The sequence below is a fragment of the Microtus oregoni genome, unplaced genomic scaffold, assembly GCF_018167655.1.
Source record: "Microtus oregoni isolate MIOR12 unplaced genomic scaffold, Mior012 000036F_ref0000092, whole genome shotgun sequence".
Classification (NCBI taxonomy): Eukaryota; Metazoa; Chordata; class Mammalia; order Rodentia; family Cricetidae; genus Microtus; species Microtus oregoni.
In genome coordinates, this window is record NW_024543095.1 from 10293393 (window position 1) to 10318015 (window position 24623).

General features: G+C 40.2%; 1 protein-coding gene across 3 annotated transcripts in view; it reads left to right on the forward strand.

The window, feature by feature from the left end:
* Rmdn2 (regulator of microtubule dynamics 2) overlaps positions 1-24623 on the forward strand; it is a 69724-nt gene that overhangs the window by 10177 nt on the left and 34924 nt on the right. For 2 of the 3 annotated variants that reach the window (XM_041631149.1, XM_041631150.1), the window contains exons 3-4: positions 1524-1995; positions 24188-24362. In XM_041631149.1, the coding sequence (XP_041487083.1) occupies positions 1524-1995; positions 24188-24362 (647 nt within the window). Of the gene's footprint in view, positions 1-1523; positions 1996-8959; positions 9890-24187; positions 24363-24623 lie in introns of all 3 variants that reach the window. The other variant, XM_041631148.1, reaches the window with a different exon arrangement.

The window sequence follows — 24623 nt, forward strand, 5'->3', positions numbered from 1 at the left end:
TTTAAATGTCTCTCCTCTAGACAGACTTCCCTTAGCCTCTATCTCTGGCACATAAATTCTAGATATTTTAGTTATCCATTCAGTTCAGTGACTATCTAGTTGTTTGATTTTCATCTTATTTTTCCTTTTCCCATAGTCTAAAAGTTACTTTCCAGCTAGGATCCAAGAGTTCCTACAGGATTTATTTCTTTCTGTTTTTACAGTTAGCAGTGCTTTAATGATCTGCTCCTTACGTGGCTAGCTTATGACTATTTCTCCCAAGTTGTTAGCAAACTTTAACACAAATATATGTCTGATAGAGAAAACTGAAGTGAAATCAAGTTTGGGGACTTCTAAGTATATTTTTTAAAGCTTCAGTATACATAGTTACAAAAGCTATTACAATATTGATATATTTATTTCTGTTTCACCATCTCGGAGGGGAAGGGGAATATACCAATGTTTTCATTAAATCATTTTCTGACTTTAGATAAACAAAGATATTAGTAGAAATGAGATTTGCTAAAGAGAAATTTTGGTCCATTTCATCAGAGTAGCTGAGTTGATACTGAATGAGGTAGGCTCTGTTTTGTGCTTTCAATGAAAAAAAAAAGTGAAAGATGAGGAAAAAACGGAGTCAAAGAAATAGCTTTCAAAAGTTATTTTTAAAAAGTGAAAAATTAAAATAAAAGCATTAAGATCTCAGATATGAGTAGAAATGTAAGAAGCAAAGGAATTCTGGGTCAGAAGAAAGAGGAAACGTGCGTGTGCCTTACTGGCTTTCTAGCTGAACGAAATGGAGATGAAGTGAATTATGAACTTAACAAAGCTGCCATTTGTATTTTATATCTCTAAGCCCCGAGCTTTAAAAGAAGACACCATTAATCTCTGTAATATTAAGTCCCAGTGTGAGCAAGATGTTCAGAAAGAGCCCCTCTTAGACTTTAATAATGAGCTAAGACCAAGAGACCCAGCACATTAATTGCACATAGAATAGCAGAGAAAATTAGGACAACTTGAACTCTCAACTACTTCTCTCGAGTTGATGGTACCTCTACTTCTCTCTAGCTAGCTCTTTAAAGTACAATTAAAGGGTAAGTTGCAGATTGATTGTAGCAGATATGAATTCAGAATTAAAGTCAGTATTTCACACCATACTTCAGTAATAGCCTTAAGCAATTATCTCTCTTGAGGTATGAGTTAAAGACACATTGCTCACAGCGTAGTTTAGCTTATGATTTGTCAGGCTTTTTGATAACATTTGATGACAAAAGCTTATCTTTGACTGATTGAAAAAGCATCCTTTTTGGTTTTTGTTTGTTTGTTTGTTTTGTTTTGTTTTTCAAGTTTCTCTGTAGCATTGGAACCTGTCCTGGAATTCCCTCTGTAGACCAGGCTGGCCTTGAACTCACAAATATCCACCTGCCTCTGCCTCCCTAGTGCTGGGATTAAAGGTGTATGCCACCACCGCCACCCTGCAAGCGTCAATATATTTATTCTGGATAGAAAAACATTCATTTGCATTTTTACTTTTTTAATTTTAGAAATTAAAAGCCAAGAAATGCCTCATTCCACAAAGAAAGAACTGATCCTTGGTGTCATGGTGGGAACTGCCGGAATCAGCTTGCTGGCCTTATGGTACCACAAGATCCGCAAAACAAGAATAACAACGAACTTGCCGAAATTTCTTTCCCTGGGTAAGAAATTCAATTCACTAACTTTGCAAGATGAAACTCACAGTGAACAAGGAGCATTAGCGGTCTTTCAAAGAAGGCAACTTCAGATCCTGGAAAAGGTGAATGAATTACTGACCAGCATGGAAGAACTTAAGGAGGAAATCAAATTTCTTAAAGAGACGATTCCGAAGCTGGAGGAATATCTGCAGGATGAACTTGGAGGGAAAGTAACAGTTCATAAGATCAGTCCTCAGCACAGAGCTAGAAAGAAACGGCCGACGACGGCTCCAAGCGCAGCAACAAACAATAATAGTTCAGAGGAAGCAGAAAGTGAAGGAGGGTAAGTGGCCGTGACGCCTCCTCTGGTGAACTGGTTACTTCTCATGGTATTGTTGTGTAGGTCGCTATTCACTCATGTGCTCTGCTCTGAACGGAAATGGAAAACAACGATTGTTTTGCCGTAGATTATATTTAATTAAATTTAATTAAAAATGTTAAATATTATTGATATTTTAGATAGCTTAGATCACATTGAAAAAAGGATGAGATAGATAGATAGATAGATAGATAGATCATCCTATTAGAGTTGAGGAAGACAGTCATTATTTTCCAGAATAGATAACTTATTTTCTAATGTGGTTATTAAAAATAACCAGTAGTAAGTTGCATCATGTAAGAGCTGGGGAAGATGATCATCATTTGCCAAGATGGATAACCTGTTTTATAATGCGATCACTATATGGCTTTTATATACAAACTCCGTAGACCAATGTTGTCCAATAGACCTTACTGTGATGTTAGAAGCTGACTGTATCTGTGCTGCCTGACACAGCAGCCACTAACCAAGTGTGATCCTTTAGCGCTTAAATGTGGACTGGCATGAACGAGGAAAGAACTTACATTTTTTAACTCATTGTAATTATAATTTTATTTCATGTAATTAAATGAACCACTAGGAACTAATAGCTACTGAATTTTACTGCAGATCTAGAAAGCTCAGAGGATATATAAGGGATTCTGTTTTATCCCTACATTATCTTAGCACTAAAAACAAGTATTCTCTTAGTTGGGAACCATAAGTGGCGTATGCCAGTCAGATTGTGCCTTAAAACCTTGCCTTGGGTAGTGTTTCTGAAGAACAAAATATCCAGGGTTTTGTCATTTGTTTCTTAAGGATTTGTACTGAATGTGATAGAACTGGCATCCTTGAGGGTGGGAACCTTGTCTTCATGACACCTTACCTCTGTGCTTTCACAGAGTAGGTGCCAGTAAGAATGTCTTAGCCAAATGAGTGAGCCGTACACCTTCTGTGGAACTGGGAGGTAGCATCGGAAGGCAAATGCTTGTACTCAAGTCTTAGACATCAGTGCCAGGTCCAGAATTGCCAAGCATCTTTTTGTGCATTGGGAGAATGACTATGAAGTTTTTTAGATAGGAAAAAGCCACAGATGCCAGAGTAAATGGTCAGGTCTAAGAACTCGGTGTTCCTGAACAGAAACAAAATGCCCTAGACTAGTTTTAAGATGGGTAAGTGGAATGTTTAGAAAGCTCTGAGTACATTGGGAAGTGTGAATCAGAAGAGAGACCTGGGAATTTTCATGAGAGTGGGTAAGAGCCTCTAAGGACTCTAATAGTTTTCAGATATCTACCACAATATGGGGCATCACTGAAAGGCACAGATAACCAGTGGTTATCGTGTCTGCATGGACATACTTCATCAGGAATGTTGGGTGAGGTTTGAGCCGTCCCTTCACAGACAGGATGCAATAGAGCTAGAGACGGGGAGGCGACCCAGAAGCCTGGTGTAGGAGTACAGGCTAAAGTGGTAAGTGGCCTGTATTCTTAAAACCCTGTCTCGATTAATTCAAGCCTGCTTGCTCAGAAGTCTAAAATTCTAGAAAGAAGCAGTCTGTGTTCCATTTAGGACAGATAAAAGAAGATAATAACGCCACATATGGGGATAAGTATGTAGTGAATGTGCACATATGGGGATAAGTATGTAGTGAATGTGGGTTCAAAGACGACTTGTGGAAACTGTGAATGGCGTAACTGGAATGGAGGGATCCAGACTTTAAGACAGAGAGCAACACAGTACCTCCCTTGGCTTAATCATGGGTGTTTTTGCTAGCAATTGCATGAAAGGGTAGATACAATACAGTCCTACTAACAGACTAGACTATAGTAAATGTCACTAAACCAAACAACCAGGAATAACTCTCTCCTATTTAATACTACTTTAGAAAAATGCTTTAAGGAAAACCCCAAAATTATTTAATTAAATTATTTTTTGAATGAGATACTAAAAGATGTACCCTATCTTTGTAGGTAAATATCTGTAAGCTAGCCACTTCCCTAGGCCTTCTCTCTCTCTATATATATATATATGGAACTTGCCTGATCTCTTCCCAGCAGGCACTCTTTAGCACCACATGCATTTCAGAGACCCCAGGAGAAAACCAGTCAAGAAAGAGGCATATGCCAGTCAGATTATGCTATTTTATGAATAACAAAATGATTGCAAGTGTTGGGCAGTTGACTAGTCCCAGTTTGCAGAATCTACTGGGGAACCCTTTAACTATGTGAACTAAAATACAGACTTTGTCTTTGTGTGTGTGTGTAGGGGGGGTATTTGTTTGTTTCTTGTTGTTTTTGCTCTTATAGTTACTTCCTTCCGTTGGTGTTGAAATTCAGGTCTAGGCTTCCAGGCAAACAGACACAGATGCTGATTGTAATGATGACTTTGTAGCCCTCAAAGTTGTTAGAGTTAGAAAATAATTTTTTTCAGATCAATTAAAAATAAAATATTGTAATGAAATCTTTTCTTTAGGAGACAGCCATTACCTTAATCTGCATGCAATCTTTGACGGTTTCAGTGTTTTTTCCTACATGTATATGTTCCTGCATATGAGGAACAAATGGTAAATTGTTCCTAAAATGTACAGAAATGACATTACTGATGTATTGTTTTTGTAGCTGTTTTTGCTTTAATATTTTATTCTCTTTTGAGGCTTTTCCATGTTGATGCCATGCAAATATGCTTCTTTTTTAAATGTGGTATTGCATTCCATTGATGGGATCTTGAAGTGATTACTTACATTGTTCTATTATTAAATAAAACTCAAGAGTCAGATATCAGGATAGAAATCTGATTGATCAGAGAAGCGGCTACTAGACAACAGTGACCTTCCCTCTCTTTCCTTCTTCTATCCAAAAGGACCCCCTGAATCTTTCTAGGTCCCTCCCTACTACTTCCTGTGTCTCTCTATACGTCCTGGGTCCTCCAAAACCTCTATGGCTAATTCTGGCTAGCTAGTAGCTAGCTCTGCCCTCTAATTCAAGGTGAACTTTACTGGCGGTCTAGGGGTGTCAGGGGGTGTCAGAGTGCGGTGAAAGCATCTCCCAACAGGATATAGGTATGCCTTATTAGTGAATGTTTACGTCGCCATTGGTTTGTTCCTATAAATAATGCTTCCGTGAACGCCCTCATAGTTCCTCAGGCACCTGTGGATGGAATTCTATGAAGCATGCGCTTGAAGTACTGACGTCGAGACTGCTTGTATTGCTTATGTGCGTATTAATAAATCTTTAATGCGTATTAATAACTCATGTGCCTATTAACAAGTCTTTAAAGTACTCCCGGCTCACAAACCTGACTGTATGAGAATGCTTATTGTCTCATATTAATACTTGCAGTGTCAGACTTTTAAATTTTAGACAAACATGTGAAGATGAAATGTTAACTAATAATTTTCAAATTTGTATTTGCCTGAACATTAGTAATGTTGAGCATAGTCTCATAATATGTTTGCAAACAGATCTTCACTTCCATGAAGGGGGAAGGGAGAAAGAGAGAGGGGGCTGGAGAGAAAAAAAATAATACAGCTGAAGTCCCTCTTATTCACTTACTGTGTCCACTCCTGTACCAGGCACTGTTTGGACTCTGGGGATGCAACAGAGAACTAAACAGTCCTGTAAATTTTACCACTTTTCTTTTTTTTTTTTTTCTTTATTCTTTTTTTTTTTTTTTTTTTTTTTTTGATTTTCCACGGGGTTTCTCCGTAGCTTTTGGTTCCTGTCCTGGAACTAGCTCTTGTAGACCAGGCTGGCCTCGAACTCACAGAGATCTGCCACTGAGTGCTGGGATTAAAGGCGTGCGCCACCACTGCCCAGCCCTACCACTTTTCTTTCAGATGAAGCAGGCAGGATGTTGAAGAGGAATGCTTCCAGTCATTTTAACCAGAGCCCCAAAGGTGAAGAACCACACAAAGCCTTTCAAGTGCTTAGCATCCTGTGTAATCAGGTGCTAGACCCTCCTGGCAAGGACAAGGACGCGCTAAGAGACTGAAGCCATTGCCTGTGTGACTCTTCACACATGTGCGGCTCTGGAAGGAGACTGAAGCCATTGCCTGTGTGACTCTTCACGCATGTGCGGCTCTGGAAGGAGACTGAAGCCATTGCCTGTGTGACTCTTCACGCATGTGAGGCTCTGGAAGGAGACTGAAGCAGTTTCCTGTTGAGCGCTCACGCACGTGCGGCTCTGGAAGGAGACTGAAGGGTAATGTGTATAGGCTTCTGGGACCAGTGCTGCTTGGAGTGGGTGGAGGCAAATGAGCCTGAAAAGGACCCGGAGAACTGGTCGAGCAAGTGTGTGCTGAGGTGGAAGAAGAAAACCAAACAACCCCACCCCACAACAAAGCAGCAGAGGACAGAGAAGCCAAGGAAGAATGCGGTTTGCAGGACATCAGTGAGACCCTGTGCTCTCCTCATTCCGACACAAGAATACACCCTGGCGCAGCGTTGACAACATAGTTGGCATCAGTTCCTCAAACCTGAATTCTTTTCTTAAGATGGAGTTGAGGCCAGTGAGGTGGCTCAGAGGGTCAGAACCTTTGCCACACAAGCCTGACAACCTGTGTTCAGTCCCTGGAGCCCAAGGTCAAAGGAGAGAACTGACTCCCAAAAGTTGACCTGTGACTTCCACATGCCTGCCATGATGCCATGATTTGCACACCCCATCCCCAGTAAAACAAAATAACAAACAAACAAAAAATAACAAGCAAAATAATTTTCCTTAAAATGTGGTTAATAATGTATGTGTCTTGTCGTTTTTAGCCTTAATTGAGATGCTACAGGCAGGTGCTTTGCCCCCAGTCTGATCCATAGTGAATTCTGTAAAACGCCGTTATTTTATCAGTTAGAAGGGAAATGGGCCTGGGGATGCAGCTTACTGTTTGTGAAGCACCTGCCTAGCAATTGCAAGGTCCAGGGTTGTACACCTAGCACCGTGAAGGAAAGGGATAAATGTCTCAAATGCACTTAAATGGAGGCAGGATTTTTTTCTTTCTGCAAAGATTTTAGGAATCGAAGACATATAGGGTCTGTCTCATCTATAAAGCTCTTCCACTGGGGCGTGGAAGTAACTACAGACGACATGTGACTCCAAAAAAAAGTTTTTACAAAAACAGGTGGCAAGTAGATTTAAGATGGTGAGCTACTTAAGCTATGTTTCTTTCCTGTAACATAATCTGTGTGTCTTGAGCCCCTCTGCATTGCCCTAGGGCAGTGGGCCAAGGAGGGCCAGCCCGAAGATTCTGGCAATTACACCACTTGCTGTGTCATGAGTATTATGTCTCTTGTTGCTGACCTGGGACTCCGCATCTTCTGTAAGTGGTTTACCGATTCGATTGCTTGTCGAATAAAGTCATATCCCAGATCTGACAGTGCTGTGTTGGAAACTGAGAGCTCTAGGCCTCTTGTAAGGAATCTGTTCAAGGGTTTCCTGGAGCAGAATCTTAAGGAAGGAAGAGTGACAAAGGACAAAGGAGCATAGAAGGACATTGAGCAGCAAATAAAAGTGTTTGTGGGGAGCTTTACGCCCTAAGTGGGTTTACAAATGCTTTAGAGACAATACTCTAAACTGAGATGGAGAAAGGACTCTTTTTTAATAGCTCTGCTAAACTTACAGTTGATGGGTGTCAGTTGTTCAGAGACTGATAAAGCATAAAGGATAATACACATAGCAGATCTCCTTCATCTGTGCCTGTAGTCCAAGTATCAGATGGGGCGCTTCCCTGTCATTGTGGATAGATAAATATTTGCCACTTTTTAAACCTTCCTTCCCCATTTCATATGTCATCAGTTCAAGTGTTTAGGAGTAACCCACTGCACGAGATGTAACGACACTGGGCAAAGGATATTCCAGAGAAAGAAGGAAGGATCCAGACACCAGTCTTATGCATAAGATTGCTGGTGAGAGGCCATCCCAAGGAAAGAACTGTGCAGAAATCGTGTGTGTTAGCGCCTTCATTCAACTGCATTTTTACCTCTTGTCAGCGGATTCCTTGCACGTACCGAAATCCAAATACACATTCCATAGCCATAGGAACTCCAGCTCTTCAGAAAGATGAGCCTCAGAAGAGCCCCAAAGAGTCTCCGCCATCACAGTCTGTGTGGTTGCCATGGTAGTCTCTCGCGCAGCTTACTACTCAGGCGTCTGACACCTATGTCACTAGATTCTAGAGTTTCCCGCCATCACAGACTATGTTGTTGCCATGGTAGTCTACATGCAGCTTAAGTATTCAGTTTTCTGACCTGTTCCACCTACACAGGGCATTTTACGTCTTATGAATGATGGCTTAGAAGGGAAAGACTTACTTTGGATTAAATTCAGTATGGGAAAATGCTTAAGGTATGCCTTACAGACAAAGCAAACGAAAACCACAAGCACTTCATGTGTTTCCTATTTGGTGAGCTAAAGAACGTTGAAAGTGTTCAGAACCCCACTGTAGCGCTGCCCTCGGGTTCCCACAGCAACTGGAGATGTGTGTGTTTGAAGCATCCTCAAACCTGCCGAGATTTTTGCTTCATCCATGGCAGATATGTTAAAATGTAATTAGTCAATGGGATATAGGTTTGTTTCAGTTAATTCCCTTAAATATGGTAGTTGAATAGTCTCAAAGTGTGTGTGTGTGTGTGTGTGTAAGTTCTAACTCTCTGGGGACTTAGGCATGATGTCGTCTTATGTTTCCCTTCATTTTTCTTTCCTTTCTGCCTACTTCCCCGAGTCTTTCACTCTCCCCATCCCTGAGCTTTAACAGAGTGGGCAGGCTCTTGTCAGGAGATAATCTACCTATCTACACATTCTTGGGCTCATCTGTGTGTCCATTAATCTGAGCCGCCCTGTTTTCTAAGTAGCTGTTGTTTCCCGTTGGTATGGTAGAAATTATTCTCCAGGAGGCTCGCTAGGTCTCCACTCAGTTCCCTGTTCGCTTTTTCTTCCTCATTTGGCCTTCTTTTCACTCTAGCTGCCAGAAAGATGACCAGAGCTTCCAACAAAATTATCCTGAGGACCTAGTTAATCCACCACACAAGCGTCTTGGATCCTCTTGTATTTTACGGCCAAAAGCAGCTCTGGGTTTAATAACTTGCCGTCCTTCTTCAACAAGTAAGTTAAGTAAAAATTTCTCTTCTTCATCAAGTGCATCAAGTCGCTTTTTCCCCTCTAGACGACGACATAATTTACTGGCAAGCCTTCGAAGGAGACGGAGACAGCGAAGTAGAGTTAACTTTGATTCTCAGGAAGACATAACTTCTAATGTCGCAAGATCTTCAGATCTCATTGGTGCCATTAAATCTCGAAGATGTTTTTTATCCCCTCACCTAAGTGTAGTTTCCTGTTACAGGGGTAGCATTAGCTATGATACTCCTCAAGATAGTCTGAACCTGCCTCATGCAAAGGAAATTCAAGGATTTTCTAAAAAATCAAATAATAGTGATGCTCAAAAACGTATAAGCTTCTCTGATCCTGACCATGGCATTAAGTATTTTCCAAATTGGGAAACAAAAGCCGTTTCTCCAGGCCTTCGGACTCCTGAAAGGACATCTCACTCACCAAGCCTAACAGTATCTCCCTTTTCTCTTCCAACTGTTATGTCTTCTTCCAGTCAAGTAACTTTATCAATTGCTGATGGCCGAGAATATGGCCAACTAAATAAGGATTCGGAAGATGCCTTTCATCATAGGTCTCAGAGTACAAATTACTCTCCAGGTGGCACCAAACATCTGTCTCAGAATAATGCTTCCACCAGCCTCCCCCGTGATGGACGTTCTTCACTCTATAATGATGTCAACAACTTAATTGTCGAAGTTATCTCAGGCCCCTTTGAAGAAGAAGGTTTTCCTGCCTCGCCTCCAGATGAAGATACAGCTTCGCCTATTGAAATGGCTCAAATAAGGTCACTTAGATTTTCCTTTCTCTGAGGAGGGCAGCTCAAATCAGAATTTCCCACCCTTCCGTCTCCAAAGTCACTTGAAACCAGTACTCACTCCGCTTGGAAATCTGTGCTCATGGCTCTACCGCAGTAGGCGGGCGAGGTTTCTGGATTGTAGTCTACACGTAATAGTGTGTGGTTTTGAGAGTTTATAGATAGTATTAGAGTGTAGAAGCCAAAGATGATTTCATGTTTCAGGTTTCTGTCAGATTACAATCCAGAGGGTGACTAGTCCTAGCTTCTTAAGTGGCTGTTGTAATATACCATAGTCTTGAAAGTGACACTGAGTTTTTTCTGTGTAACTTACCTGAACAAAATGCTTCCTTGGAGACAGCGCTCCCTTTGGTCCTAATCGCTAGAGATGGTAACTCTATATAATCTGTGTTTATGGTGATTGAGTCATACATTTTCATCCACACCACCTTTTACTCCTCATACTTCGCACACAGATACCACACTGACAGAGTTTTCGTTAACACAAGAATTAAGTAAACAGTGATGTAATGGGAAATATAGCTTATTTAGAACCCAGATTTTTAATTAAATTCATTTATTTGGGGTGCATATACATGCCGCGGTGTATGTGTGGAGGCCAGGTGACAGCCTTTAGGAGATGATTCTCGCTCCCATCTAGGTTCCAGATGTCAGTCTCATGTCGTCAGGCTTGGTGGTGAGTGCCTTTATCTGTTGAGCCATCTCATTGGCTCATAACCCAGAAGTTTTGATTAATAATCTAATTCTGTGTTTGTATATGCACAAATCTTGGAACTCAAAGAGTCATGAAATGTCTCTCAAAATTGTATTTTTAGAGTATTTTTTATTCTTTCTCAGTAGACAAAAGTTACATAAGTATTCTCAAAAAGTAATGAGTAGAGAGATACGTACGCAACTAAAGAAGATTTGTTTGAATATAATTAGACTTTGTTCATAAAAAGGTACTTATGGTATTTTCCAGTTATTTATCATAGTAAAATGAAACCCCAAGCCCCATCATTAGGTTGAAATGCTATTTTTAAATGCGAGTGTTTCTACTTATCTTAACATATTAAAATTTTATTTTTAATTTTAAATTTATTACTTGCAATGAACATGAAATTCATGTATCATTGAAACCATTTTGAGGTGTATAGTTCAGAGGTATTAAAAACATCCACAGTACTATAGGACTAACATCACCATCATTTTCACGGCTCTTTTCACCTTGTAAAACTGAAGTTCTTTACCCATTAAATAATAACTCTTTAGTTCTTTTTCCTCCTGTACCCTGTCTATTAGCTTTCTGCTTTCCATGATTTTGACTAATTAAGTGGCTCATATAAGTATAATTATTAGTATTTGCCTTTTCCAACTGGCTTATTTCACTTAGCGTTATGTCATCAAAGGTCTGTGTCGCATATATCAAAATGTCCTTTCTTATTTCTTAAGGCTGAATAACACTCCGTTTTATATACAAATCACATTTCACCTAAACATTCATCTGTCCTTGAGTAATTTGGATTTTTTTCTGTATTTGAATTGTTCTGAGTAATTCCACTATGAACATGAGGGCAAATGCTCTTTGAGATACTGCTTTTTTATGCTTACTAGCATGTATCAATTATACATAATAATGGGTTTCACCATGACATTTTCATACATGCACACAATGTATTTCAATCCTATTCACTCTTGCCTTCTAGTTTCCCTCTCACTCCCTCTGATCCCCTTTTCTCAACTAGCACCCCATTCTATTTCTCGGCTTATTGGCAGGAGCATGGACACCTTACCAGTGCTATCCAATTGAAGAAAACATTTCCCCACCAGACAACAACAATGTGTAAATTCTCAGGGAGGAAAGTGCCTGAAGAACTGCTCCCTATCCCACAACAGGATGTTGACAGGCCTCTGTTGCAGGCCTTGAGCAGCACCTGTGAATTCTCGAGTGCAACAGCCGTGCAATGCCTGGTAGTCAGCATTCCACACCATACATCCCGTCTTCTGGCTCTTACGTTCTTGCCCACCGCGTCTGTGATATGTGCAGGACTTTGTGGGGACGGGGAGCTGTGCAGACACCCTGTTTCTTGCTGAGCATTCAGCAGTCGCTTATTATTCTCCCACTCAAACAGTTGTGTCTCTGAAGTTAGTGCTGGCCGTTTCAAAAAGAGGCCTCTCTGACCGAAGCCGACAATGCCACTAATCCACTGGCTTAAACAAAGAGAGCAGTTTGACAGTTAGCAAAACGACAGGAGTAGCCTCCTCACTAGGGACTATCACCTTCCCAGCCACGGGCTTTTGGCTGGCGTTTTAGTACCAGATGTGAATTCCCTCCTGTGGAGCCAGGCCTCCAATCCAATCAGAAAACATATCGGTTACTCTCCAGATAGACTTGCCGTTCTTGCACTAGAAGTATGTCTTGCTGGCCAGTAGTTACTATTGCACTGGAGGGCTCATAGCTGAGTAAAACTCCTAATGGCAGTTCTCTCTCGGCATCTGTACAGCAATTTGACCTCCAAATGTAAACAATGTATATCATTACATAAACACTATGTAAGTATCTTAATCAGAGGTAGAAATGTACACTGCAACATGGTAAATATATATGTCAATACTATACATATATATATACATAAAAATGTTTTAAACAGAGGTAGAAGCATACTCGCATACAATAGTCAATATAATTTAACTTTGTATCAAAAATAAGAATTGATACCAATATAATTTTCTAAAAACAATAATTTACAAATACCAATCTAGTATCCTATCACCAATTATCCCTCTTTTTTTTTTTAGAACCTCCATGAGCCTATAAAATACTTCCCCCATCCCTCAACCACATACCAATTATAATCAACCCCTAAAGGATGTCCCTAAACCTGAGGGTAAACTCTCCTGGGAGAGGGGACGTTGTCCTCTAAAATTGCTTCAGCTGTCATGGGGGCGACGTTCTTCTTAGGGGGTCCTGTGAAAGTAAATAATGGTAAAATTACAAGATTAATATTTGGTCTGGGAAAATTGTAAGTAGTCTCTGAGTGTTTTGAGGATGTCTGACCAGAGTGTTGTAAGAGATGTGAACCATTTGGAACTGTCTTGTCCAGCTGGTACCAGAAAACAGGTCTTGTAGTAGCGATATCAACATCATGACATCATATTAACCGGGTAAAGTCGATGTTGTGGGGCCCCATCTTCTTCCTGGAGCTTCAAAGATTACTGCAGGAAAATTTATTGTTACTTATGGGAAACTTAAGCATTATCTATAAAGACATATACAGACGTATATATTTAATGAAAGGTATACTAAAGACAGAAACAGATATGAGAAAAAGCAAAGTGTAGTGATGCAGCGAGCAGGCCTGCTTTTCGTCCCGCCCTGCTCCCGCACAGCTAGCTTTACACACAAAATAGCAACATACAAATTGTATTCTTTTAAACACTGCCTGGCCCATTAGCTCTCGCCTCTTACTGGCTAACTCTCACATCTGATTAACCCATATCTAATAATCTGTGTAGCACCACTAGGTGGTGGCATACCAGGAAAGATTCTAGCCTACATCCGTCTCGGGTCGAAGAATCATGGCGTCTGCCTCACTTCCCTTCTTCCTCCCAGAATTCTGTTCTGTCTTCCCTGCCTACCTATGTTCTGACCTATCAGGCCAAGCCGTTTCTTAATTAATTAACCAATGAAAGCGACAGATAGATAGAAGACCTTCCCACATCAGCAAAGAAAGTTTATAAATTATTATTATTATTATTATTATTATTATTATTATTATTATGTCCCATATCATGGCTCTTGACAGGAGACAGAAACTCTGAGATATCTCTTACCAACAGGATTGGAATTGGAGAAAGACTGAGCCAGAGTCCAACTCCAAAACCAGCTCTATATATATTTATAAATAAATGCACCCTAGCCAAATGTGATTGGCTGAGCTTCCCCATCACTTTTCTTCTACCCTTTTCATATGGATACCTTTTATTTCTTCATTTTGCCTAATTGCTCTGGGTTGAACCTTAAGGGATATGTTGAACTGAACTAGTGAAAGCAGGCAGCTTTGTGCATTCCAGGTCTAAAGAAGTAGCTCTCCGCCTTTCATCGCTGGGCCTGTTACCCTTGTGCTTTTCATATGCAATCTTTGGTACATTGACACAATTTTCTTCCATTTTTATCAGAAAAGAGTGCTAAATTTTGCCAAGGGGTTTTTTGTTTGTTTTTTACATTAGTGGAGATAATCTTGAATTTTTCTTTGCATTTTGTTGCTATAGTATACTATGCTGGTTATTTCATGTATTAAGTTACCCTTGCAGCCAAGAATAAATCCTACCCCGTTGAAGGGTATAGTCTTTCACACTGTGTTGTTAAATCCTGTAAATCCTGTTTGCTTGTACTTGAGAATTTTTGTGTAAATATTCATCAGAAATATTAGTCTATCATTTTCTTTTCTGGTAGTGTCTTTGTCTGGTGTTCCCGTCTGGACAATGCTGACCTCATAGAATCCATTTGAATTGTTTTCCCCTCTTCAGTTATGGGGCAGTGGGGAGACTCAAGAGTGTTGCTATCAATTCTGCTTTAAATGTGTGGGAGAGCTGGGCCTGGTGACACATGCTTTTAATCCCTAACTCAAAAGGTAGAGTCAGGTGAATCCCTCTCTGAGTTTGAGGTCAGCCTGGTCTACGGTGAGTTTCAGGTCAGCCAGGGATGCACAGTGAGACCCTGTCCCAAACAAACAAAACATTTGGTGGCATTCACAGAAGCCATCTGGCCCTAGACATTAAACATGTTGGGAGCTCTTGATTATGCATTCACAAACTCTTTGCTCATTTTAAATACTAATGTTTCCTATGTCTTCCTTATTCAGCCAGGCACTGTGTGTTTTGAGAAATTTGCCAATTTCTACTAGTTTATTTGATGTTTTTACATCAGTTCCTCTCATAATCCTGTTTCTATAAAACCAGAAGTAATATCGCATCTTCCATTTTGAGTTTCCCTTTTGTTTCCAGTCAATCTAGTTAAATACTTATCAGTTTTGCTGATCTTTCTAAAGAGCATACACTTTTTCTATTTGTGGTTTTCTCCTATCATTTTTCTAGTTCAATTATTTATTTATATTCTAATAACTATTGTTTGCTTTGTTTTGTTTGGTGAGTTGATTTCCCAATGTGTAAATTGAGATTATTGTTTTGGAACCTTCTTCATCAATATAAGAATTTGTAGCTATAAATTTTCCTTTTATCCCTGATGCATTTATATAATTTGATATATATTCGTTTGCTTTCGACTCAAGATATTTTGTAATTGTCTTTATGGTTTCTTTTTGGCCTATTTGTTGTTTAAGAATATTAATTAGGGACTAAAAAAATAGCTCAGTAAGTAAAGGGCACACAAACACAAGGAGCGAGCACCCGTGGGAAAAGCTGGTTGTGGTGGCCCGTGGTTGTCACCCTAACATCCCTGGGAGCTTGCTAGCCGTTAGCCTTACCTAATCAGTGAACCCCCAGTTCCCAGTGAGAGACCCTCTCTTAAAGAACAAGGTGGTGCCAGCCAGATGACTCCATGAGCAAAAGTGCTTGCCATACAAGGTTAACAACCCTGAGATTGATCTACAAAAACTACATAAATGTGAAAGGAAAGAACTGACACCGTAGGGTTTCCCTCCACCTGCCACATAATGCCATGGTGTTGGTGCAGTACACACCATAGACACACATAAGAGTTACAGTCAATTAACAAACTAAAGAACCCCCAAAGTGGACGGTTGGGGAATGACACCCAAGTTTGTCTTGTGGGCTCACATGCATGTGCATACACGTGAACACACACTGCCCCACCCACACGTATACACACATGAAGAGCATATTGTTTAAATGCTGCCTATACTTAGATCCTCCAGTCTTCTTTCTGTTGGATTCTAGCTTCATCTGTTGTGATCAGAAAAGAGAATCCTTGAGTTCTCGGTAGTCCTCATTGTCCGCTATGTTCAGCGAGTTCGGTTTTATCCCAGGCTTTTTCAGACCCAAGCCAGCTGGCCTTGGCGAGTTCCCGATAGAACATCCCCATTGTCTCAGTGTGTGGGTGCACCCCTCGCGGTCCTGAGTTCCTTGCTCCTGCTCTCTCACCTTCTGCTCCTGATAACTCAAGAACAATGGGCGGTGGTGGCGCACGCCTTTAATCCCAGCACTCGGGAGGCAGAGGCAGGCGGATTTCTGTGAGTTCGAGATCAGCCTGGTCTACAAGAGCTAGTTCCAGGACAGGCTCCAAAACCACAGAGAAACCCTGTCTCGAAACCCCCCCCCCAAAAAAAAGAACAATGGCAATGGTTTTTGATCCTACTGCACGTACTGGCTTTGTGGGAGCCTAGGCAGTTTGGATGCTCACCTTACTAGACCTGGATGGAGGTGGGTGGTCCTTGGACTTCCCACAGGGCAGGGAACCCTAATTGCTCTTTGGGCTGATGAGGGACTTGACAGGGGGAGGGGGAGGGAAATGGGAGGCGGTAGCAGGGAAGAGACAGAAATCTTTAATAAATAAATAATTTAATTAATTAAAAATTTAAAAAAAAAAAAAGAGAATCCTTTCCAGGTGTGATGGTGCACTTCTATGAATCCCAAGAGGCAGGAAAGAAAGTCTATACATCTCAAGTATTTTTTTAAATGTATAAGACTTATTTTGTGGTTTAACTTATTTTGTGTTCTTTGTCTTGAGGAAAATGTGTATTCTGCTGTTGTCTAGAGGCATTATTGAGCCCAACATCTACAGTAATATTTACATCATTTTCCAATCCGTTTTCTGCCTGATATTCTTGTTTTATTCGTTACTGAAAACCGGACATAAAGGCTAGGAGCATAGCCTGTTGGTAGAGCATTTACACAGCATATACAAGGCCCTGGGTTCAATACCTAGTGCCACCTGAAGAAAACATGACACTGGAGGCTTTTTACTATTCCTCTATCACTTTTCCCTTCAGTTCTGTCAAATATTAATCAGATATTTCATATGTTCAGAAGCTCTAATGTCTTGTAAATAAATATTATTATTTATTCCTAATAAATTGGTCATTTTGACATATTCTTTATTTTTTAATTATTATTTTTAAAATTATAATATGATTACATCACTTCCCCTTTCCCTTTCTTTCCTCCATACTCTCCTATATGTTCCTCCTTAATATCCTTCAAATTTCTGGCCTCTTTTTTCATTAATTATTGTCATATAAATCTATGTGTATATATTCCTAAGTGCACCCTGCTCAGTTTATATCCTGTTATTTGCATGTATGTTTTTTGGGCTGACCATTTGGTATTAGATAATCCCTGGTAGGACTATTTGTCACTCTTGGCATTCCTTAGTGGCTTGTAAATCTTTGGGTAGAGTTGAGGCCTCGTGCTCTTGCCCCCATCTACTTTGGCATGTCTGTTGTTGTTGTTGTCCTTGGTTAGCTCATGTTTAGACAGTCATACTGGTGAGAGTTTGTGGGTATAACACACTCCCTGGTCCTCCGGCTCTTGCAATCTTTTCCCTCCCTTTTCTGCAATGTTCCCTGAGCCTTAGGTACAAGAGTTGTTTTATAGATATATCCATTGGGCAGTAGTGGCCCTCATAACTTGATGGTAACCAGCAGTTTGCTTATTAGGCTTAGCGCTATTCAACAAAAGGGAAACCTTTTGAAAACATTCCAGCTCCCCAGGACTAGTGAAGTCATGGATCTGGAGAAGAACCTACAGCCATCACTTTACACCCACAGATAAGGGTAGACCCCACCCCTCACCAAGGAGATTTCTGGTAACAGATGGAGACCATCACATAAAACCACAACCAATCAAAATGCAGAGTCGAGGAATCCAGCCCCAGTGTTCTTTGCCTTAGATCCCAGATTTTGACTTTGGGTCTATATTGTGTGTTGTTGGTATAGTACTTTTAAACTGTTTTAGTCACCGTACATCTGGAGCATCTTTTTCCATCTTTGACCCTCAACCTGTGTTTTTCTTTAGAGTAAAAGTGTTTTGTAAGCATCCCAAAACTGGATCCTGACTTTTAATGTTTCGCCAATATATATTTTTTCATTGAGTAATTACTCCGTTTATATTTGATACAATAACAACTAACAGGAGAGAACTTATAGGTGCTATTTTATTATTTTCTCTCTGTGTTGTAGGGTTTTGCCCCTCATTTCTTCAATTAATTCTTTCTTTCCTTTGTGCTAAAATTGTATGTTTTATGATATGTTCTTATTTCCTTTTAAGTACGCTCTCTGGATGGTTCTTTTGTAGTTTCCAATTTTTAAAAAAGGTTGTAACAATTGGTTCTAAAATGGCCTAAATTTCAACAGTGTAAAACCCTTCTATTCCTTTTCAGCTTCCCTGTTTTATGTTGTTACAATTTGCATCTGTATTACATAATCGTTAATATATATTCACAATTTTATATTTTTCTTTTAAATCCTAAAGAAAAGGTAGCGTTTCAAAACAAAATTATGATAATACTCAGTTTAGTATTCATCCATGTGAACACATGTAATATACACATTAATAAATAAATAAAACACAATAATATACATACTCCAGACTCCTGTGTATATTCCATCTTTATGTGCCTTATTTTTTCTCTATTACTTTTTAATATTTATTTGATTATGTTTACTCCTTCAATATATGACTGTCTGTATTCTTTCATCTCTCCCCTCCCCACTCTCATAAGCCCATGTACATTTATCCAATACTGTGACCCATTTAGAGGTCTTTTTTTTCTGGTCTGGATCTATCTTTATTGTATATCTGTAATTCTTTTCTGACCAGGAGCTCCTCTTAGAATGCTAAGTGGCATGGCTAGGACTAAGGCTGTGGCTCTGCCAAGTCCAACATGGCAGAGGTACGTTCCCTGCCAGCTCTGTCGGCCATGCTCACTGCCCCCGCTCCAGGTATGCAGCAGGTCTGTGTTGCCACCATTAAGCAGCTTGCCACGTGCTTCTCGCAAACCCGGTAAGTGCTCTGTAGCAAGACCTCCTGAAAGAGCCAGAGCTGTTTCTGCCACCAGTACGAACCAGGAAGCCTGGAGTCACACCTCTGCTCTCCACCAGCAAACAGAGTCTATCTGAAAAACTGTGGTTGCCAAGAAACTGAAATTGACTGCCATTTTCGTGCATCCAGAAGCCTTTTCGTTAAGCTTTCTTAGGCTTTGTGTACATGTACGGTGCTGAATGTTGGGCACCATTATGTAAACAAAGACCACTTCTGTTTTCCAGCTTCCCAGACTTGAATTATCACACAAAACTATATTAATTATAGCATTGTTTGACCTGTTAGCTCAGGCTTCTTATTAACTAACTCCTACATTATAAATTGACCCATTTTTATTACTTTATGTCTTACCACAGGCTTGTGGTTTGTTGCATCTTGCTTCATGGGCAGCTATGTGCCATCTGCCTGACTCTGCCTTTTCTCCTCCTCTTTCTCTGCTTGGATTTTCTGTCTTGCTATATACTGCCCTGCCATAGGCAAAGCAACTTCTTTATTAACCAATGGCAATAAAACATATTCATAGCACATAGCATCACCATTCCTAACAGAGACCTTTGAAGTATTCAAAAGGATGATGGAGCTCCACAACAATTCCACCTGGATTGTGGTAACACCACTAAGCTGACAAACACCACCCAGAGATCAATTCTGGACTACAAACTACTCAGGACAGTTTCAAGGTAGCTAACTGAGATGGTTCAGCCTCACAGACTACTCCAGCTAGGACTTCAGATAAGCCCTACATTTTCCCATTAAACAGAGCCTGGCACCAAATGATACAGCTAGCTCTCCCAGGACTTGACCATTATCTCAGTTTTCTCAGGGTCCCCTAGAGATGCCATTGCCTGCCCCAGATAATAGGAAGCAGTTACAGAACACAATACCCATATTCCCAAGAGACTGGGTGGGTGGTTTAGGTTATTTAGTGGGTTATGGATATTTGTCATTATTTAGGGGATTGATTACAAGTTGTTTTTGGTAATGGTCAGGAAAAAAGCAGAACAAAGGAGAATGTTTCTACTCTTGTTTAACATATTTTTGTACATTGATACAAATTTAAGGTTATTTTTGCTAGAACATACTGTGCCTATGTTTCTCTTGTTTAAGGTATTATACATATGCAGCTCATTTAACAATGTAATGTAAATTTTTAGTCTTAGGATAATAAAGAAATGCATGTTAGTAGTTATTCACCTAAAACAATCAAGCTTGTATTCATGTTAGGTATGTTTTTAAGGTCAAACAGATATATTTTAGATAGACAAGTGGTCTTCAGACACTTCAGAGATCTACAGAATATGGCATATAAAATATTTTGATAACATAAGCTTTTTATGACAATGAGACACATCTGCTCCCAATAGTCTACTTCAGAGAAGATGATGGGCATCGAAGAAACTCCATATAGAGTTTGCTTGCTTTGTGGCAAAGTTAGTCACTAGGCAAGAAACTGCTCTTGCTTTGACTGCTGACAGTATGCTATCTGAATTGGACAAGCAGGACAGAAAATAAAGTGACTGCTGAACTTAACCAAGACAAAGTGGGACAGTCCTTCAAAATTCCTACATCACAAAAAAAATCCGTCAGGTATTCTAGGCCTGTAGGCTGAAGATGGATGCCCAACATTACAGAGGAACCTTGGGTGACTGTCCAGACAGCCAGCTGTTTCTGTCATTTCTATAGTTTTAGAAGATGTTTGCTATGCACTTCCCATTTACTCAGGTAATGTTATATCCTCAGGTCCTTAATGGGATTGAAGATTAGATAATTAAAGTTACAGTTTTCCTTGTTACCAAATTCAGAAAAGAAACTCACTAAAGAGGTGTAAAGTGTATAAGGTTGAAAGACATAAAAGCTTAAATTGTTTATCTAAGAAAATGTTTGAGGTCTAAGAAAAATTATTTATGGATTGATAATACAAGTTAGCATAGAAAGTGAATTAGGTACAAAACTTTGGACTTGCCAAGATAGAATAGATGGAGTATTTTCTCCAAATATGCCAAATAAAAATGGAGTGGACCTTGTAAATTTAGTTCTTTTCTGATAATTGTTCTTATTGTATATAGCTTTTATCTGTCATAGTTAAACATTCCCTTTTCATTTAGACAACAAGGGGGAAATTTATGTGATATTTTGATTGTATTCGGATGTTCCCAAGACTGCCAATAAAATTTGCTTTAAGTCAGAGGGCAGAGATAGCTACTAGCTGACCAAAATTAGCCATAGATGTTTTGGAGGACTGAGGACAGATAGAGAGACACAAGAAGTGGTAGGGTGGGGCTTAGAGAGGGTCTTGGCCCTTTTTGAATTGAACAAGAAAGAGAGGAGGTCACTGGTTGCTTCTCTGCCAATTCTCTGATCATTCAGGTTCTTGCCCCGATATCTGATTTCTGAGTATTTGTTGATAAAGAATAGTTAGATAAATGCTTCGCCAGCCTGAGAAATCTACATTTTTATTTGTCTTCAGGTTATTGTATAAGGCCAGTCTGGAGGACTCTTTTTAGCACTTCTTGTAGGGCAGATAATAAACATGGTTTTTAATTTTTTTTTGCTGTAAGTATTTAATTTCTCCTGCATGTCTGAAGGGCAGTTTTAGCTGGATGTAGAATTATTTTGTTATTCCTTTCTTCCTTGTGGCATTGCGGTGTTTCATCACGATCTGGTCAACAAGGTTTCTGCCGAGAAGTTTGCTAAAGGAGACAATCCTTGACATATGCTGAGTTTCTTTTGCCCTTTGCCCCTTTCAAGATGCTTTGGTTTTGTTTTTCAGCAGCTCATGTGGAGGTCCTTGGGTGGACATCCTTGGGTTTGTTTTGCTTGGCATCAACTGAGCTTTTTGTGCACTTGTCCTTTCTCAGATCTGAAGATTTTTTTCATGCAAACTCACTGTCCCTTCTTCTCATCTTCATGAACCCTCATCACGTGTGTTTGATCACCATAATGGTACCTCTCAAGCCCTTTAAGTTGTATCTGTATCTATTTTTATTCATTCTTCATTCTTTTTACTCCTCACCATACTTTCAAATGTTTAAGTTTGCCTGTTCTTTGTTTTCCATGTTAAAATTCTCTGTTGCTCTCACCCATCAAACTTCAGTTCACTTAACATAATCTTAGCCCTGTAATTTGGTTCTTTTTCATAATTTGTGTTTCTTTGTTGACTTTCCCATTTTGTTCATTTGTTATGTACCTATTTTTAATGTTTTTTAGTCTCTCCTTCTTTTCCTGGCTTTTAAAGCAGGTTTAAGGTTATGATTTTAAAATCACTGCCTGGGAACTCTAAGGTGTGCCTTCACTTTTAGCGTCCTTGTCCGGAGACGCAGTCTCTTTCTTTGAATGAACCTCATTTCCTTGTATGCTTGTGGGTTTTTGTTGAAAACTGAGAATTTGAAAGAATATCCAGACCTGTACACTGGCTCCATGTAGAAGACCCTCAGTGATCAAGCTGAGTGGCATAAAGCATGCATTTCTTACAGATCTATTTGCATATGTACTTACAATTTTTCCACCTCCTGCCACATACGCAACTCTTCTAACATTCTTTAATTTTTTTCTAAGAGTTTTCTTGGAAACCTCAATGTTCTGTTGTGTTCCTCTGCCCATTGATTCCTATTCCTAGGTACCCATGAGTCTGAAGTCTGCCTTTTAGACCTTTTCTGTCACAGTCCTCATCTTTCAACCTTTTCCAGCCCAAAGTCCTTCCATAGCCTACCGCAAACACATGTTCGGGTCTGTCTCAGAAACAGTTTACCCTTTGGTACCAATTTCTGTTTTGGTTAAGGTTTTTATTGCTGTGATAAAACGTCATGCCATCGGCAACTTAGGGAGGAAAGAGTTCATTTTTCTTATACTCCCATATCACAGCCCACCATGAAAGGAAGTCAGGACAGGACTCAGGCAGGGCAGGAATCTGGAGATAGGAACTGATGCAGAGGCCAGTAAGTACTATTTACTGGCTTGCTCCTCATGGTTTGCTCAGCTTCCTTTCTTATACCATCTAGGATCATCAGCTCAAGGGTGGCACCACCTCCCACAGTGAGCTGGGGCTTCCCATGTCAATCATCCATCAAGAAAATACCCGACAGGCCATTCTGTCGGGGCTACTTCTCATTTATGTTCTCGCTTCTCAAATGACTTTGATTTGTCAAGTTAGCATAAAACTAACCAGCATGGAAAGCAGTGTTCATTTTTGAAACTAAACTAAAGTTAGAACAGTGCATGAAAAGTGCTTGTGCTTGCCACACAAGCATGAGGACCCAAGTTCAGATCCCCAGCACCCATGTAAATGCTGGGCACAGCCACACCCATCTGAACCCCAGCACTGAGGGAATGGAGACAGGCAGGTCTCTGGCACTCTCTGGCCAGCCAGTGTGGCTACCAGGTGAGTTCCAGATTAAATGAGCCAGGCTGTCTCCAAAAACAGGGTGGAGAGTGACTCAGGGAGACAGCTGATGTCAACTTCTGGCCTCCACACACCACTCATGTGCACCGCACTGTATCTGCACATGAGCACACATGTACACCACACACACACAGTTAGCTCATCAGGTTCACCTAGAGCTGAATACCTACCCATGTGTAAATATGCACACACACACACACACACACACATTTTTAAGTGCCTGCTAAGTTGGTACAATCTATTCAGTTTTCAGCAACATCCAGTGATGTAAACTTTGTGACACCATTTTGGGTAGTTATCTCTTCAGTTAGTGAACCTTATCACTAAGAAGCCGATATTCTAGGGGAGCTGATGCTTAAAAGAAACACACATGCTGTAGGGCTATTGTTTATAGCATATTAAAGAGAATGTTAGCTGGGGGGGCGGGGAAATCAGACATCGAGAAGAGGAAGGAAGAGTTGGTGCTGTGGCATTCGAGTGGTCTGGTCGAAGGATCACTAAGACAAGTCTCTGCACCGATGTAACTGAGTCAAGAGTAGAGACTCTGTTGCTGTCTAGGGAAAGAACATCCAATCGGAGCACAGCAGGTAAAGGTAGGAGGCTGGAGCATGGTGACGGGCTGAAGAGGACCAGTGTAGACTTGAGTGACGGGGAAGATGGGTTAGAGATTAAATTGGAGAACTATTAGGTTTGGCATATTGCTCAAGTCCTTGTAAATAGCCAGCTCTTTGACCTTCTCTCTGGGTAACAATGGGTGCCACGACATTTTCTAGCACAGAGCGGAGTAATTCAACTTGCATTTTCAAAGGCTTGCCCGGGTCGTTGTGCACAAGTCTAAAGGGAGTTGGTGGTTGTTTGTGCCATCCTAGGTATATTACAGCTAACACTGACACAGAAGAGCAGAGTTTCCCAGTCGCTAAGGCTTTCAACACACACATTGAAGAGCTGAAGCTGGATGTCCTCCTCCAGAAGGTTGACCGTTTACGGATAACCGAGGCTAACAAAGTGGAGAGTTTTGAGCTACTGTGTGACCACAAAGAAAAGGTAAGTGCTGTGTGGCACTGTTAAGTACTACCCTGCTCATATCGAACTCCAATACCATGTCACAGTTCATAGGAACAGAATGTTTGGTGTGTTTTTAATAAAACGAATGATTTTTTTAAAATGGAATTTGAGTTAATTAGTTTTACCTAAGGTCACAAAAATAGGGACCAGCCTTATATGGTGTTGTGTTGCGTTTATTAACTTTGATATGTAATGCCTGTGTTATAACATGAAGCATAAGACGTTGTGCCCAGGCATGTC